We start from the raw sequence: 18,889 nt of genomic DNA, 5'->3' as shown, positions 1-18,889 counted from the left end.
ATGAACACAATTCCCTGCAGAACACTCGTTTCCGGAGCTTGCTGTGCCTCATTACATCATTGAACTTTGAAGCGGCGCAGGACTCGGGGAACTACAATTCCCTTTAGCCTCTGCGGCGCCGCGGTGACGTTACCGGAAGAAGATCCCGCGCTTTCACTTGTGCGTGACAGGAGGATCCGGTGGCACGCAGAGAATCCGAGTCTGCATTTGCTATAAGACAGGATGGCTGGGCTGCCCCGCAGGATCATTAAGGTAATTAACAGGTTCATATATCGTGGTGCCGGCCGGGGAAGGGTTTGTGTTAATTCGGAAGGAACAGCGATGCCTCGTCTTTGAGCAGAAATAAGGCTTATTCGTGTCTCCGCCCTCCGTCGCTCTTTCAATATGGCAGCTACCGGGTGGTGCGAGGGCCTTATGTAGGGGCTTCTGTCGTCCAATACAGGATGAGGGTCAGCCGCTACCTCCATGTGCCTGGCCAGCTTTAGTTTCGTAGGCCATCTACAGAGCCCATTAAAAAGCAGCACCCTCTCCTTGTTTTCAGTGAAAGTCTAATGAGGGCCACACCCGCAGGAGTGCGGGTCTCATCCCGGCCTGCACCATGTATTAAGCAGTTCGCCTGCATCCAGACAGCGCCTGTGTTCCATTTGTACTCATTTATGCATCAGCATCTTTATGTTACTACGTGATTTATGCCCCCGCCCCCACCCAGTTCTCCCTGACCTTCTAAACCCAATCTATGGAGGGTCTTGATTGGAATGTGGTGTGGAGCTGATGAATGTGCATGAATGCTGTATATTTGGTAGCGTTGCTGGAATGTGTTTCGTTGTGGCTGTCATTGCTATAAGGGAGAATGGGTTATGGGTTCTGATCCATAGTGCGCGTCATCTGCAGAGCATTTCATATATCTGGGGGCAGAATCTCTCCGTTCCTTAGTAAATGTAGGGGTTCATGTACTTCCCCAGACCTGCACACCATAATGATGCATGTTCCTTGGTTCTGTGACGGCTGCCAGAACCAAATGACCTCTCAGACTTTTCAGCTCCTACTTCACTCGATCAGACTATGAAAAGGTCAGCTCTGCCTAGCGATCTGAATGCTATGGCGTGATATGTAAAGATATTGCCTAAAGTCATGCTTACAGCATTACTGTCGCGTTAAAGCATGCGTATCGTTTCACTTTTTATGCTGAGTCATGGCTAAGGGTATGTAAGTTTAGGGGTTCATTAAAGCCGATCTGTCATTTTTTCCCCCAATCCTACATTTATGGTTTTATGCACCAAGAAAACCTGTGTGTTAGTGTTTACAAATATACGTGAAATATATCTTCACATCTTTTCTCGGGATCGGCATTATTATCCGTCTCCGCTTAGCTCCCGCCTATAAAGCTTCTGGTTTTTGATGGGTGCAGGGAGGAGAAGAGCTAGAACTTTAGGGCTGCGGACCAAGAAGCAACAATATCTGATCTTTAAGGAAGTCATGTTGCCCCTACCACCCGGTCCGTGTCTGATGTCAAAAATATGACAAAATATTTGCTCCACGCTCATCTGTAATATTTCATACAATAAAATGTGAATGTCATGGTTTTCATTTTATATACCTGCTGTGCTGATGTAACCTCTTACAGGTAGCTTCGTTTTAGTGTAGAAATGTTCCTACTTCGTAAGTCACTGGGGTACTCGCAAGTCCAGAGTTGAAAAGTGCAGCGTTATTTGTACTGTTTCAAGTCCTGATGAGCCACGATTAGTAAATGAGGCAGGGTTGGCTTTAAAGAATCACAGTAGGGTTGTAGGCTTATGGTGGCGCGCCAGAAATAAATGAAATTGCTCCATGTGCATTACTTAGCACAGCTGGTCAAGTAGCAACGGTGGAAAACATGCATGTAAGGTTACAGCTCCAAAGCAATGCAAGGCATTCCGGATCTGAAACAGATACACATTGTTTAATTGTCTGGACCATATAACTTTTTATTATGTTTTTCGGTTATTTTTCTGATGGTAGAGCTCCAGGCCTTTGGGCTGCAAACAGGCCAGGAATACTGCGTATCATTGCCTGAAAATAAGTAGTTTTCTTGACACCCCCCTTTATAGAGTAATGCGTATTAAAGCACTCTGTGAGTACTTTAATATACATTCTTCCACAATTTAAAATAAAGCACATATCTGCAACAGACGTTGCAGCCAGTCAGTGGCAGGAAAGTGCTTCCATTTCAATCAGTAGGGGTACTTTCCATACATGTCCATGAACAGGCCCCCATTCACAGCCTTCCGTGTGCCTTCCATGATGAATCTGCCTATGACTGCACCTCTGTGGCAGGAAGCAGAGTACAGAAAGAAAACTTCCTCTTTTACTCTATAGGATTGACCGTACCATGAATAGGTTAGTTAACCTGTCTCTTCATGCTAAAGTGTAGATCCCATCTTTTATGGAAAAATGAAGATTGAAATTTCTTCTATGTGGCTTTTCTGAAAGAAATCCTGAATAGTACCTGATCCCTCCATATTTTAGATTTAATCAGACAGTTGATAAAGTCTACCATTCGATCATAATTGCTGCTGCAGAGGGGAGGAAATCTTGGTAGTATGTGGAAAGCCCAGTGGTGGTCTCAGACAAGTTATGAAGCAGAAAATACATTTAATGTAGTTAAACGCTGCAACGGGTCAATAAATATGGTTTGGATCTTCGAGCCAATAAAAATTAAATAGTCAAGCCAGTTTTTTTTCTTTTAATGATGTTCTTATTTTTATATATATATTAAGTTTAAAGTATTTAAAGGTGATGATCCACCACTATGCATCCCCTTAAAAGTTTAAATAGCACATTTCTCTTAATTATATTGAGTGCCAACTACATACTGGGTACATAGCTGTCAAAGTGGACCTCAATGGCCAGATACATAGCTGTACCCCACAGCCCGATCTGCGGCTTTTAGTATGTGTCTACAATATAGTAGACATACTGGCCAGCACTATACATATACACCCTGACACTACAGTACACACACTGACTCCAACAGTGTACATACACACACATGTACACACTCACTCTGACACTATCCCTGCCCTGACACCCCCCATCAGCACGATAGCTCCATGAGAGCTCCTGTAATCTATGGCGTTTCAAGGGGAACTCCTGCCAAATTGTATTGCTGGCATCAATTTAAAAGATTACTTATATTATGCACTTCTTTATTAATAGTTGTCCTTTTTACATAATGTTTTCAGACAACTGCGTGTTGGCCATTTGTATGCTGTCATTCTGTTATCTTAGTCCAGTCTACTAGACAAACAGCCTGACTCATTGGCATACTACCTTGTGGCAAACATGATTATAACAATGCTGACTATTGGAAGGCTATAGAGGAAAGTATTTCACTGTACAAGCAGGACTTCATTTGCATTACCATAAAGAGTGGTGTTTGAGCAGTCATCAAAATATGTAGACTGACTACTTCGGCAGTCTCTAGGGAACAAAATGAAATACTCTTTTCTTTTCAATGCTAAACTACATTACTTTATATATAGCACTGCATTTAATGCTCCAAGTGAAAAAAACATTTCTTATGGGATTTCCCTTTTGACTGTTTTTCAAATTTTGACCGGACTGTTTTTCAAATTTTGTACACTTTGTGGCCAAGGCTGTGTTAACATTTCTGCGGTGTTTGTGTCCAGCTTTAAATATCTTATTTTTTATTTAGTATACTTGCACGCATTATATATTAGGGATTTTTTTCCCCTTAGAACGAGAAATGCTTTCTTTAGATACCATTATTGTTATTAAAAAAAATATGGTGAAAAATGTAATACAAAAACCCCTTTTCTGAGTCTTATTTCAAAAATCTTACTCCTGTACAAAAGCTAATGAGAAAACCTGTTAAATTGGCTCTAATATTTGTCCTTAGCTTAGAAATCCCCAATGTTGTTTTTATTTTATTTTTTGCAAGTTATAGGGCAATAAGTAGCAAATCGCTATTTTATAAGGGTGGAAATGCTACGTTGTACGCTGTTTTTCCTTATTTTTTGTACTTTGAGGCAAGAAAGGGTTTTTAATGTATATTTCTAGTGGGGGCACAAGGTGTTTGGAAACCTATGTTTTTATATATATATTTTTTTTTAAAAATTATATGTATTTTTACATGTTTTTGGAACTGGATGGTGATCTCATGAGACATCACTGGAGTCTTTATTATTTTTAAATTGTATTACTTTATCTTTTTCTTCTTTTTGAGCTTCCCAACTCGCGTTGGAAAGCTTTTAAACAAATAGCAATGCAAAAAACCAGAATGTTGCAGAATCTTGTAATACCTTTTTTATTGGACTAACAGTATTTAAAATAATAGACGAGCTTTCGGGAGTCCTCCCTTTATCAAGTCAAAAGCATTTCTGACCAAGCAAGTGAAAAACACAGTTTAAAACTGACCAGTACATGTTCTGATACAGGGTTAAAACAGGGGTTAAAACAACATGGTAGAGAATTTGCAGACAAAAAACTAAGAGGGTCGTAAATAGTAAATAGTGGCATATACTGCACAGATAAGGCTAGAGGGGGAGCAGGGGTGAGCATGTAGGAGAGAGAGAAGAAGAGAGAAAAAAAAAAAAAAAAAAAAAAAAAAGCACAGGTTATAGGAAGTTTTGATAGTGTGTTAAGAAGCTCAAATCCACATTAAGTCCTCTGTTTTTACAATCATAAAAATGTATCATTTTGGCTTCAAATGTCTTTCTTTCTTGGGTGTTTTTGAAATGACCTCTCAGTGTTTTGATTTTAAGGTCATGTATGGAGTGACCTGTTTGGGTGAAGTGGTGCCCAACTGGAGTGCAAAGGTTTTCTTCATCATGATGGTTGATGGAGTATCTGTGCAGATTCATCCTTTTATTGAGTTGCTGGCAGGTTTCACCGATGTAACACCCTATAGTACATTTGGTGCATTGAATCATGTATACAACATTTTGTGAAGTGCATGAGTACGATCCTTTAATATTGTATGTCTTGTTGTTGTGGGTGGCTGTGTTGCTGGTACAGATGTGTTGGCAAAGTTTGCATCTGGCTTTGTTGCATGGTTTGCTTCCATTATCTGTGTGTGTAGTTTCAGTATGTAGTTTGCTACTCACCAGCTTTGGTCATTTTTTATTTATTTTATTGTGTTTTTATATTTTACATTTACAGGGCTCTATTGCCATGTACGGCTGATCGCAGTACCTGTGATCAGCCTGCAGAGGAGCTAAGAGGTCTCAGGAGGGTCTGGAGCATTTTTACTGTCATTAGTTCCAACAGAAGGGTGCCACCATCTTGGGGAAGGCATTTTGCTAGGGAGTGATAACACGGTGCCCTGTTTTTTTTCTGGTGTTGCTGGACTTTGTACAACAATTACTGAGCAAAGGAAACAATCATTGATTGCTTACTAAGCTCTTTACAGCAGCAAAGTGCTGCCATGTTTGAAACACATACACTCTGGAAAGCCATCACACAGCACCCCGGCATATATTGTAGTGTTGCTGAGTGCCTCGATAATCGAGGCATTGCAGCAACACTGGCTGAGCGATGAAAGCAATCGTTGATAGCTTTCTAAGCTCCTTTATCCCCATGATGTGCAAGGCATTTTAATTGGCGTTGGCTGCATGTTTTTCCGTGATGTGCTGGTATTCTGTTCTCCTACTCTTAACATGAGATAAAATACATTATGAAGCACCAATCCCAATTGAATTTCCCTGCAAGAAGAGCCTGGTTAGCCCCGTATAATACACAGAAAATGATGCAAGTTGCCGTTGAAGAAATCCCCCCATTGTGCCGAGCCGTTTGAGCAGCGCCATATTCCTTCATACCATGAGGGGAAGCTGAAACTCTAATCTCATGTGGCATCATTTGTTTGTCACCCACACTGTAGAATCAGCTTCAGTAAACCCTGTATGTTAACTATCATGTATTCTCGTGCTTTTAACTGTTGCTGTATTTAGTGGATTACATACATGTTAAATAGCTATGTGGAGCTGCTAAAGTAACATGAGCAGAGTGGTGCTTGTAGTAGCGGGATTACAGATAACCCTCTGTAGTGGCGGTCACCTGTGAGGTGTAAGACGCAGAGTTTCCCGCCCCAGTTATGTTTGTCTCTCCAAGTGAAGCGTAAATCTTTGTCATGCGTTTTTGATAAGCAAGCGTGTCTCACACATGATGTGCGTCATTAAAGACCTATGATCTCCGTTGTCTGTTATGTGCTGTAGTAAGGTTTGTGGATTTACTCTACCACTTATTTTGTTGTTGAGGGCCTGTTTGTGGTCATTAGAATATTATGACATGTATTTATTTTTCTTTTAGTGGACAGATTTCTTTTCTCTATACGTTTACACTAAACTACATATGTAATTATGCACACACGCATTCTGTGCATTGACTGGTTGAGTTTCAAGTTGTGTCCGTGTATTTTTCCATAAACAAAGAAAATGTATGAAGAGAAATACAGCTTTCTGTATTTTGAATAAAGTTTTTTGTTGGAAAATGACTGTCAGGCGTTTAGTTTAAGTAACCTAGTGTGAAGGCTAATACTATATATGTTTTGTTACCTCAATGTTGTTCTTCGTATTTCTATGATCACACATAGTCGTTAAATGAGACCATTATTAAGTGTTCCACTAAATCTCGCTCTGTATTTTGCAGGAAACACAGCGTTTACTGGCAGAGCCAGTCCCTGGAATAAAAGCTGAGCCAGATGAAAACAACGCGCGTTATTTCCATGTGGTCATCGCAGGTCCGCAAGATTCCCCCTTTGAGGGAGGGACATTTAAGCTTGAATTATTCCTTCCAGAAGAATATCCCATGGCAGCTCCGAAAGTACGATTCATGACTAAAATCTATCACCCTAATGTAGACAAGTTGGGAAGGATATGTTTAGATATCTTGAAAGGTAAGTGTCTTTATTTTATGGGGCAGAAATCACAGTAGGGCAATTAATAGATAGATTCCCTACAAACAGATATGATGCTAACAGGATATATTGGTCTTCTAATAAATAGAATCCAAGCCATAGCTGGGGACATTGTTTCTGGCCACTTTAACTATACAAGTGATGCCAAGGGACAGAGGGGAGTGAATGCTATGCTGTGTACTGGAGGAGAAAATACTTTTTTCTCCTCTTTTAAAGCTCAATGGTACACAAATTTAAACATAAAATCCTTTTTGTTTGCACCTAATCTTTCCAAGATTTTCCTCCTGCTATGCCCTTTAAAGCTTTAGGAAACCAGTCCACGATGATACTTCATGCTACTATGTACAATCCACATGCATGGTGTTTGATCTCTCGCACAGTTCTTTAATGATTTGCATGCAGTCCCATTCTTTGTGTTCCTCCTAGTATTTCTGTAAATATGTAGTGTATCAATTCTGCAAATACCGTATTTCTTCTTTCCTATTAAAAAAATCTCTGAACATATGATGGCAGTCGATTGTTCCTGTGAGACACGCTAGTGGTCTATTGACTGCACTTTTCAACTGTGTCTCTAGATAAATGGTCACCTGCTCTTCAGATCCGTACAGTGCTGCTATCAATTCAAGCTTTGTTAAGCGCTCCCAACCCAGATGATCCTTTAGCAAATGATGTAGCCGAGCAGTGGAAGACAAATGAAGCCCAAGCCATAGAAACAGGTATGTAGTATGTATCTTCTTTTGTGATGTGCACTCATTGTCATGATTTATAACTGTAGGTAGGTACACTAAAGGTCAAGTAAGTAATATTTTGTCAGTCAAGGCTAATTATGTTATTGTCAAACACACATTTACTACTTCCAACTCGCGTTCACTTGGCTCACATCAGCTTGACTGCAGCTGAAAAACAGCACCTCAAGGACTATTTATATAGTGCACTTGTACTCCACAGAGCTTTATATCGGGCAAACTGGTCATAACAGATAACAGTGTTGATGTACATAAAGATATATATATCAATCCAAATCTCCTGCCTTCAGCTTCTCTGTAACAATGCAACTGTAAAGCGCCCAGGTTCAGCGCCGCTACCAATATAAATATTCAAAAATAGCATGCAATCACAGGTCTTCCAAAGATAGCAGAGTTTGGTAAGGATGTTTTGAGCCCAACCAAATGCCTTTATCTTGTAGGCCTTACATAATACATGATGAATATGCTGAGAGTTCTTGGATTTTGGAACACCAGTTTAGCAATGAACTACAAACTCACTGGGGTTGATCTTTTGTTGTATGTGGTTTAATGGGAGAGTAACTGTTCCTGGCATAACACTTCCAATATACAGTCGATACAACCAAAATGTTATACTACGAAGAGTTGAACATTGAGCAGTTTCTCATCCTGCTTTCTTCTCTCCTTGCAGCCAGAGCGTGGACCAGGCTATATGCTACGAACAACATTTAAATCACCCTGATTTTCAAGTGTGCATCACTTCTGTTCTGCCAAGACCTTAACCTTATTTTTGTTTGCATTTAATGGACACAGTCTTAAAAAATAAAATTAAAATAAAAAATACATAATTAAAAAGCCCATACATGGTCAGTTTTTGGTGATTAAAAATGCACATTAGCAAATCTCATGTTTTGTCCTAATTCACTTTGTAGAGCATGAGCAGAGGCTGTAGAATATATCACTGGCATGATCCGCTATGTTCAAAAGGGGTGACAAGACCTCTCCCATATTCCCATCATGAGTTGAGTATAGGCACAGTGAATGGAATTAGTCTAGGTTGCTTGCCGTATCAGTGTGTTTTGTTTCCATTTTATTTTTAATTCATGGGCTTGCTTCCCTTTTATTGTACTCATCATATTGCTAGGATGCGGCTAACATGTACTTTAGTGAACGTTCCCCATAGACAACTTAGGAAAAGTAGATGGATATGCTTGACTGAAGAAAAATGTGGAATAAACTTGGAACCCAACTAAAACCCATCAAACCTTTTCACTAACCTTTTCTGTACTCCAAGTGTTAGAACATCTAATGACCATTGTGAATGGCTTGTCTTGATAAATCTGTAAATCTTATGTTTTAGTAAAATATTTTTTTGTTATTCTATGCTTGCCTTTTGTACTTTTTTTTTTTTTTTTTTTTTTACTGTTATTTTTTTGCTTATGTGTTGAGTTTTATAGATATTTAGTGTTTGATTTGCCTTGCTTTATTTAAGGAATAGTAATTGTACTGCATTCTATGACTAAAAGAGGGAAGCATAAGGGGGTATATCATATGCACGGACAAAGGACAGTAGTATTAAAGTGAATGAAAATGGGAGCAGAAGACTGTTCCAACTGCCAAAGGAATCCCTTTCTCTAGAGCAGTGCCAAGTTATTTGATTGACTAGCCCATGCGTTCTGTGACTACACATTACTGCACTCTTGTGTACAAATAAGACATGGAGACAACAAATTTGTTCAGAACACTATTAAACAAGTTTATTTAAATTGAAATAAAAACTCCAGTGAATTAGTAGATGGGCAGAAAAAAATGCTAATTTGCTTTTTAGATATATATATAATAATCTCCTGTTGGTATCTGTCTATTTTAAAAATAATAAAAAAAAAAAAAATTTATGAAACACATAACTCGCCTTGTTTGCTAAGCGCATATATTTAGGCTACTCCGTTGGCAATTTCTCATCCATTATTTATACCAGGCAGCTGGAGTCCTTTTGCAGACACACATTTCCTGTTCATACCTACAGTGCTTGTGTAGTCTGAAATAATGCCCACGATGATCCAGTTAGTGGCTGTTTAAAGTTGTATACTATTGTTCACTGCAGCAGCCATATAGTGTACCTGGTGCTTTTTTTTTTAGATGTGGGGGGGGAGGGTTAACAGCTGAAAGACGCATCATTCTTGTTTTAATAAACATGCACTACAAACCACACAAAAATGAAGCCAGCAGCCCTGTGATCTTTACATGCAATTAGAATAAGCCAATTTGTGGGTGACAATGTGCCTTTTCTGCAGAAAGTCAGTGCCTCTGCTGACCTGGTCTATGGCAGAGCCAGCATGTGGTCTCTCGTGGAATGTGCTGCTAGACATTCTTATGTGACAGTCAAGTGATTGGGTCTATTTTCATTGATTCTTTCTCGGTTTTTCTAATACAATTTACGTACACAAAGATAACCATTTTTTTTCTTATATGACCCAGAAAAAGGGTATTGGTTTCCTGCTTTTGTTTAGCGCTGTTTCTGTACAAGCGCAGCAGGACATTTTATTACATCTACGTAGCTCTAATTTTAAGTTGCTGTGTCTGCTGAATTATTAAATATGTGCATTAGGGATAGAATAGCGTGTGATTTAACTTCAGTGCCTGCTTTGTAATTTAAAAAGAAAACTATTAGATTGTTAAAGGAAGAAAAACCTAAATCCCATTCCAACTTTGATATTCTGATACATATGTAACAGTGTTTTGGGGTTTAATCGGAGATGTGACTGAACTAGCTGCTTACACATTCGAATGAATTAACACAAATGTGTGGTTAAACATTGTCAGGTTTCAGCAGCATGTTTAAATATGTAAAGAAACAAAACTTAACAATCATGTACCCAAGGTGTTAACAAAAGCACGAATGACTCAAACGTTCAGCGGTAGAGTTATTTGCTCTAAAACGAGGACAGCCAAGCTGTAGTTGAGTATCGTGCGTTCTAGCTCATTAAGAGGCGACGGAATAAGAGTCAATTCAACACTAAAGCTTATACAAATTCATATATATTTATTGGTTTGACAAATGTGCCATAAAAATCTTGTGTGCCAGAGCCTGAAATCCTTAGTAAAGCACTGCTAAAATGTTTACCACATTTACTAATTTTAAAACTTTTCTCATACGCTTTCCATAGTGTTTTTTTATTATTTATCCTACCTGCACTAACAAAATAACAGCCAATGTTGTGGAGCAATTTTGGGAACATGTAAAGGGGCACTCAAGCCATAATATGCTCTTTGATGCATATAAGTATGTTCCCTTAAATGACTTCTTTCTCCCTCTTTTAAATGTGTGTGTGTTTGAGGGGGGGGGGGGGTTCATCAGAATTCCTTTTTTGCATTTGTTTCTTTCCCTGGTCTCTCCCCCAACTTCTAGGTTTGCAGGAGTTGTGTTTTTAGCCAGAGAGACCGTTGGTGTTTATTGTACATATAGCATTATAACCTACAGATACAACAAAATACTTGGGCCAACCCCTGGAAGTTTCTGCTGTGGGAAGGGTTGAGTGAGACTTGTGGAATGCTTGATTCATCTAAATTAACCCAGTTAATGCTTGGATTAGTGAAGAACTTCTGCATGATTTGCGCTTAATCTCCTTACTACAACATGGTCTTATTTTAAAATTTGTTTCCATAACTAAGAAATTGTATTTCCTAAAGCTTTTTTTTTTTTTTTGTTGAAAACTGAAAAAGACGTGAAGATTTTAGTTTGTATAGCTTAAACATTGTAGGCTTTACCTTAATGTGATACCTGATGGTTTGTAAAGACTGTTAATTCATTTTCAGCTTTGAATATAAAATATTTCAAATAAATGGAATTTTAGAAGTGGGAAAAAAGCAGCACCAGCTCTCCAGCAGACCCAATCCTCACAGACACACAGTCTTGAGTGGAGTAAATAGCCAAGCACACAAAGCAGGTATAATTGATTAATCTTTTAAAGACCATAGGACATTATGTCCTCATGATTGTTCGCTATGTGACTGCAAGGACATAATAATACATCTTATGGGTTTTGCACTGACTGTGGCAAGTGCAAGAGATCACACTATCACCAGGATCCAGAATCACTGATTCTATGATGGCTGAGCTGCTGTAACTGCTCACGGCATGTGTTTCAGTTACATGTAAATAACAGTGTCAGTGCTGGAAATGTAAAAGTAAAAGAGTCCGCAGAGGTTTGAGCTAGACCTGCACTGGTATATCTGATGAGCCTCCCTTCTGCCTGTTCACTGGTGTGCATAGTGTACAGTGTAGAGCATTTTATTCCCTTATAAAATTAAAACTAAACATTGGGACATCCAGTACACCAACCTACCCTACAACACTTTGGGGTTTATGAGGTTCTGGATGAGCAGCACACATCAGTTCACAGATTGGCAGCTGTTAGGCAGATGCTGGTGTAGTGGATTGGATCACAGGCAGGCACCAGAAATGGGACTGGTGGTGACTGATGGGGCAGCAAACATGGTGAAAGCAGTTAGAGATGGGGGTTAATGGGTTTGCATTACACAGCACATATACTACATCTGGTGGTAAGGACTGCTATTTCAACTAATGGGCAGTGTCGACTGTTGAAACTTGAAAAGTACCTTAAAATTGCCGCAGCATAAAAGCAAGGCAGCAGCTGAGGGAGGAGCCGGAGAAGGCAGGTCTACCCCCCCACCACCTACATCTGGATATAGTTACCAGCTGGAATTCCACCCTGGACATAACAGAGCGGATTCTAGTGCAGCAGTGGGCTCTTCACTCCATGTCCGCTGAGCAGAGCATGGGGGGGGGGGTCGAGCCCATTGGGCTGAGGGAAATCTGCATTAATGGGGCAGGTGGTGGCGGTCCTAAAGCCATTCAAGGATGTCACAAAGAACGTATGCCAGAGCACTGCCACTTTGGGCCAGGTCATCCCCCTACTTACCTAGAAATACAAAAACTGCATGACTTCCTGAAACAAAATGACTTTTTCTGGGCAACATGGATCATGTGGAGGTTGAACCTCTGCTCAGAAGGCTGGTAAACGAGCTAACACGTCAATGCATGCCATGTAGGACATCTGTCCAAATTAGGTTACCCAGCACCCAATATTTTGAGTGAGGTTTTAGTGCTTCTGTTCTATCTCCTTCCTTAATCCGGGATATTTTTTTTTTCTAATCTTTCAAATAATGTGGAAATTCACTCGTAGACGCTGTGTGATTTTATTTTAAGTTAACGCTGTCAGAACACACACAGTGCATGGCAGTTTGTTATGTATGGGTCTGCGTGGCCACAGACCAGTCAGGGTGGCTATGCTAACCCCTTCCCATTGCCAAAAGCACCTATAATGGGCACATGAGCATAAGAACTGGACCATGGAGCAATAGAAGAAGGTGGCCTGGTCTGATGAATGACTTTTTTTTTTTTTTTACATCACGTGGATTGCCAGGTTCAAACGCGCCACTTACCTAGAGAACCAGGATGCGTTGCTGTCATAAACCGATTACTATGGCAACAACCATTGCAATTACCCTCACTGAGGGTCAGAACGGAAAAAATGGTTCACCAGCCACAGTAGATGAAAAAAAACATTGCTTTTCAGCAAGGTTCATGGAAAAGCACCTTTTAGATCAATAACCACTGCAGGGAAAGCTGACTCCATTTGGAAATGCATGTCTTGCATAGTGCTTTCTGAAAGTCAAGCATAGAACTGGTCTAAAATATCCTTCTTAGAACTACAACCAGTCTTGAATACTCACCACAATCTCTTCAGAGAGATGGTACAGAATCAATGACAGTTTTGTGTAATTCATTTTCTATGACAGCAGTGCATAACTTCGTCCTGCAAACAGGCTACAGTTTTGGGATGTCCCCGTTTGAGCACAGCAACCACAATTAAACATGTATTAAACTGTCCTGTTTGTGGCCCTTCAGGACTATTTTTTGGCATGAATCAAAGCGGTTTACAGTTTGAGAAAACTACTTCTGATACCATAGCACATATAGCTCATCTAATCTAATTTTTCATTATGTAAAGACTCAGACCTCAATCAGGCGATTTCTTAGAATCAGGATAGCTTTATGTCTATCCCATGGATGTTTAAATTCCCTCGCTGTATAAGCCTCTGCCAATTTTGATGGGAGGCCAATTAAATGTACCTACTTCCTTCTTCATAAAGTAAAATTTTCTTTACATCTAAACCGTTGACGTTCTAGTTTTATATTATGACCTCTTGTGCCAACATCTCCCTTCCTTGGAAACAAACTTCCCTCCGGTACTCGGTTAAGTCCCTCTAAACATTTAAATGTTTCTATCACATATCCCCCTCTCACTTATTTCCTGTAAGCAATACATATTGAGATCCCTTTTCCTGATATTGTTATCCTGCAACCCATTTAACAATTTCCATACCCCTTTTCGGAACTCTTCCCAGAACGTCAATATCCTTCTTGAGATGGCGTCTTCAGAACTGTACACAGCCACTTCCCGTCTCTAGCTACACAACCCAACACCCTGCTTGCTTTTCCCAACACTTTATTACATTGTCTACATACTTTTAAATCATCTGAAATAAATTACTCTTATGTCCATCTCTTCGGTTGTCACTGCCTCTATTCTTGAGACTTACATGTCCCAAACGAACCTGGGGGAATCGGGAAGACTTATTCTGCAAAACTCCTGCAGGTTTATTAACTAGTACTGAACAGCAGAAAGCTGTCATAGTTTGACACCCTCATGAAATAGAACAGTCTTATGATGACATAGTAACATTGTTCCATGAGATATCAATTGTTGATGATGACTTCTAATAGTTATTGAAAAGGAATACTTACCACTTCTCAGCGTATAAGTGACTGTTTTCATTATCCAGTACTATGGCAGCAGCATACCAATTTTAATAATCCTTTTCCAAGTGACTAGTACCACCTAGTAGTTAACACCCTTGTTCTTTAATTTTTTGTGGCACATGAAGAAATGTATCTTCTGCGTTAGAGACATGTGCAGTAAACGGTTCTATATGGTGTTTTTCAAAAACAAAATATGAAAGCAAGGGAGCGAGAGGCCATGTTGTGAATGGTTCCTATTCACCTCCCTGTCTTTTCCTGTTGCGGTGCATGCAGTGGTAATGGGCCTTTCCAGCCAAGCAAAGCTGTTGAAGGGATTCAGTAAAAACAGGCAAACCAATGAACCAATAAACTATTACCAGCGTAAGGGAACGGCTTAAAATTTCAAGTTTATCAGGTTTAATTCAAACTTTAAAAATATATACAAATCACACTAGTATCAAGTATCAAATATACAAAACTCTAAGAAGAAAGAGACCGGAGAATACTTTACAATTTTAATGAGCTTGATGATTTAAATTCTTGTTCATAAACTCAATAGCCAATTAACATTTGATTGTTTCACTAAAAAAAAAAATAATATATATATATATGTACAGTCCATGTCCCTATGGTGAATAAACACATTGCACATGGGTTATTGAAATATATACATATTCCCATGTGGTATACTTTTTTCCCCCTACAACACAATGCAAATGACAGATGGATACAACAGGCATTTCACATTTTATTCTTTAAATTTCACCATCCAGAGTCTGTTCCACCTTACATTTAGGTATTTTGCTGCAGTATTGTAAAGTAACCTTTAGTCTGAAAGAGGTGTGAAGGCAAATGCATTTTACAAAAACAAAATTACTCTTTCCATTGAATGTTTTTTGTCTGAAAAAATATACCTCATTATGGAATGAACTGGAGTTTCCTTAAAATACATTGCAAGGATATTCACCATACACAGTGTATGATTTAATCCAGATGAAAATCACTGAAAGCTCCAGAAATCACTCTTCTTACTTGATGCCCTGACCAACGCAAGATCCACAAGTACCGAGAAAGAGCGCTACTTCCATTTTTACACAAAAAGCACCACAGCCAAGGAATTCAGCCCAAAGACACAATCTCAACTAACATCTACATCACTGAAACACACTGCAGGTAGAGGTGAAGTGGAAATCCCAGAGGGAAAAAAAAGGGCATTTTGAGAGAGGTAGATTTTTCCTTTTCCTCTCCGTAATAGGACTATAATCATATATCCCACTAAAAAAGAAAGTTGCACATAGTGGATTATATATTAACAAGGGATTCTGGTGCAGTGTGAAACCAACAGAATGGTCCAATAACCAGAATCATTCAATTGGTTGCCACGGTAATAGGTTCTTACTCCAACCTTTGCACCCAGATCCCCCCTTTTGCTCATAGGATCAGTGTTGCTGAAAGTTATGAAGACTTCACTCTTATTTCAAATTAAGTGTTCAGAGGGATATCATTAGAAGAAGTAACTCAAGTCCTTATATTACTCTCCATTTTTCATTGATTGAAAAAGAGCTGAACAAGTAAAACCACCTAAGTAACCATTTACAATGGAACAATGGGCAAGAATGCTATAATGCAGTAGACACTTAAGTAATTTCATGATGCACTTGTTGGATCACGAGAGGGTATGTGGTCAGATTGCATAGAACTTGTGTGTATGCAGTAGCTGTGGAGTTAGATATAGGCAAGCATTCGTCCAAGCCAAGTTATTAATACCCCAATCCATACTCAAAATGTCACAAATACACTAAGTGGGCCATCAGCTGTTGAGCCGACGGTCTACAGCAATACTGTACATGTCTTTCTTTTCAAACACATAGTAAGTTACCCAAGGTCATGCAATATACCTCTTAACAATATGTTTGTCACAAAACAAACAAAAGCTTTCATTTTAATCAGCTATACCAATTCTTAGTTCCAGGATAAGCCATTTGGAAAAGATGTAACCGAGTATCTACGCAGTGATGGGTATAGCTAATTCTGTGTAATAATAAACTGAATAATAGCCTGTTGGGTGCTTAAGGGTGGGAAAGTCTTCTAAAATGCACTCAAAAAAGACAAATAAAAATTAATTCTGAACAGACAAGAAGCAGAAGCCGTTTTTTTTTTTTTTTGTTTAAACTTACCTAATATAGCTGTAAAACACACACAATAGAATGAAACCACGTTTTAAAGCCAACATCTTTGTCTTACCAATTTCATTTCCAAGTACTTTACAATAATTGGGACAACAGAGATCATTTAAATGAACAGTATGCAAGAGATCCCCTTTTCCTACCCTAAACAGATGTGTATGCTACAAAAGCAATGCGTAATAACAACAGCGCTCATACAATATCATTTGGTTTGTCTATGATCTTCTTTATGAAGCACTTTGTTGTTTTTAGTTTTTATATCTTACTTTGGCTTTGTACATTTAGGTTCCTCCACTAACTAGCTAAAGAAAGTCATTTTCTTATTATAAATCAGTCAAATGTGAGGAGCTGGTGCTTCCAACACCTTTAGTGGCAACACACATGGTGATGGTTTTGTGTGTAGAATTCATTGTGTAGAATTAATGTGTACAAGTAAAGGAGAGCCACTCGATGTGTAGCACTGCACAGATAAATCAGAGAAATGCAAGTTCCAAGGGGGCTCTTCAAGGAAAGAAAAAAAAAAAAAAAAAAGAAAGGTTAACTAAATATGCACGGTACAAACGTTACTCTTTAAAGGCAACCATATGGCACAGGTATATTGAACTAAGAACAATTGTGGCACCATCTTTTTCTTTAGCAAAAAAAAGTGTAACAGCACTCACAATTTTTTTTTTTTTAATTTATAGCAGCATTTTACACAATTTGTGTTAAAAAAGTAGAAGAAAACAATTCGTGTTGAGTAACAAAATGTTTAAATTACAACGACCATCCTTTGTGCACTTACTATTGATTTACGGATTTGATTATTTACAAAAAAAAGATGATATTTTACATGGAATATTATGCTAATGCTGGAAGCAAAATGACACCATAACTAAGGATACCTCTGGCCCATGCTAAGGATGTGAAGAAGCCTAGAACTTTTTCCCCAAATGTAGTCACCGATATGACATTAATACATTTCACAGCTGATCCGAAATCTGAACTCTAAACTGTATACGCAGTGAGGAAAAATGTTTTCGTTGTATTTACAAAAATGTTTTATAGATCAATGGCATATAACCTGAGCTGAACTGCTTGCTGCCTGTGTAAGCCTCCAAGGAGAACACAAACTACTTTTCTTCTTGCTATAAAACGCGCCCACAAATTCACCACTGTACATGTTCCTGCAGCAAGGGGTTACAAGAGCCCAGCGTACCATTTAAGAGATTTGATCAGAAATGTCGCCATCATGCAGACAACAGCGATGCGTCCACAAGGACAAGCCTTCTAGATTTCACACCGACAGCCAAGAAGGGAAAGGCAATTATTTTACAGGTTCTCCTGGATTTACAAGGTTACAATACATACTTTATAAGTAAGAAGACAGACTGATATTTAGTCTTGTTACACTCCACATTTTCATTGTTTATATATTGGCGGTTATTTGCACTTCTCAAAAAAGGGATGGAATATCAGAGACTCTACATAATGTAACGTTTTGCATTTACTCACAGCCAACTTGGAACGGAGAGAATGCGGTGTGATACATCAACCAAATCAGGTTTAACAGGGATGAGTCAGAAGCACGCCAATGGCAATAAAAAAGTACGGCTTCCAGTTAGAAGATAGACAGTATACAGTTGATTAGGATACCACTGTTTCTATATCGGGTAAATCACATACAGAGAATGGGACTATGTTAAGGAAAACTTCACTTTCAATTAGTCAATATAGAATTCACTACAGTTCAACTGAGCTGTTATACGACGCAGATCAAATGCTGGCACACTGGATTCTCTCCATGCTATAACAACATAAGATTGGTAAATAGACAAGTATATACCAAGTATGTCAATAGCAATAGTGTTTGAATATTCAAGTAAAGAGAAATGAACCTCCAAATACCTTTTTTTCTGTGAAAAACTGCATTCTAAGACATGTACTGACAGCCTTTACAGAACTGAGAAGGCCACACTTCTGCCAAACAACCAGACCCCCTCTGTACAAAACTACCATCACACACACACACACACACACACACCTCCTTTAATGCATGCCAAAAAGGCCCAAACTTGCATCCAGCAGTAAAGTAGTTAAAGCCCTTTCAGCAACACAGCAGTTGAAGAGAGAAAAAGTGCCGCTGCACAGAAGCCAGGTGTGCCAATGTTAGCAACTGAATGGACATGAGATGGGGGAAAAAAGTGGCCTTTTAAGGCATAAAAAAATCCAAAATGGCTTTGGTTTGATGAAATACTAT

At 39.0% G+C, this 18,889-nt stretch overlaps 1 protein-coding gene across 1 annotated transcript; it reads left to right on the top strand.

Moving 5' to 3' along the window:
* Nucleotides 1–222: 222 nt before the first annotated feature.
* LOC149299806 (ubiquitin-conjugating enzyme E2 N-like) lies at nucleotides 223–8,370 on the top strand. Its single transcript, XM_089486073.1, has 4 exons — nucleotides 223–252; nucleotides 6,646–6,892; nucleotides 7,489–7,629; nucleotides 8,330–8,370. Exons 1-4 carry the CDS (start codon nucleotides 223–225, stop codon nucleotides 8,368–8,370), a joined length of 459 nt encoding a protein of 152 aa, XP_089342199.1.
* Nucleotides 8,371–18,889: the final 10,519 nt, after the last annotated feature.

This window comes from Sceloporus occidentalis, unplaced genomic scaffold (genome assembly GCF_023333645.1).
Source record: "Sceloporus occidentalis isolate IW3139 unplaced genomic scaffold, rSceOcc1.0.p SCAF_28, whole genome shotgun sequence".
Classification (NCBI taxonomy): Eukaryota; Metazoa; Chordata; class Lepidosauria; order Squamata; family Phrynosomatidae; genus Sceloporus; species Sceloporus occidentalis.
This window is presented reverse-complemented; position numbering and strand designations above follow the sequence as displayed.

What these genes read in the sequence shown, in the direction of transcription:
- LOC149299806 (XM_089486073.1), top strand. Translation starts at nt 223, where the DNA reads ATGGCTGGGCTGCCCCGCAGGATCATTAAG. An exon ending in TGCCCCGCAGGATCATTAAG is followed by an intron (nt 253 to 6,645) that starts GTAATTAACAGG and finishes TGTATTTTGCAG; the next exon opens with GAAACACAGCGTTTACTGGC. An exon ending in AGCCCAAGCCATAGAAACAG is followed by an intron (nt 7,630 to 8,329) that starts GTATGTAGTATG and finishes CTCTCCTTGCAG; the next exon opens with CCAGAGCGTGGACCAGGCTA.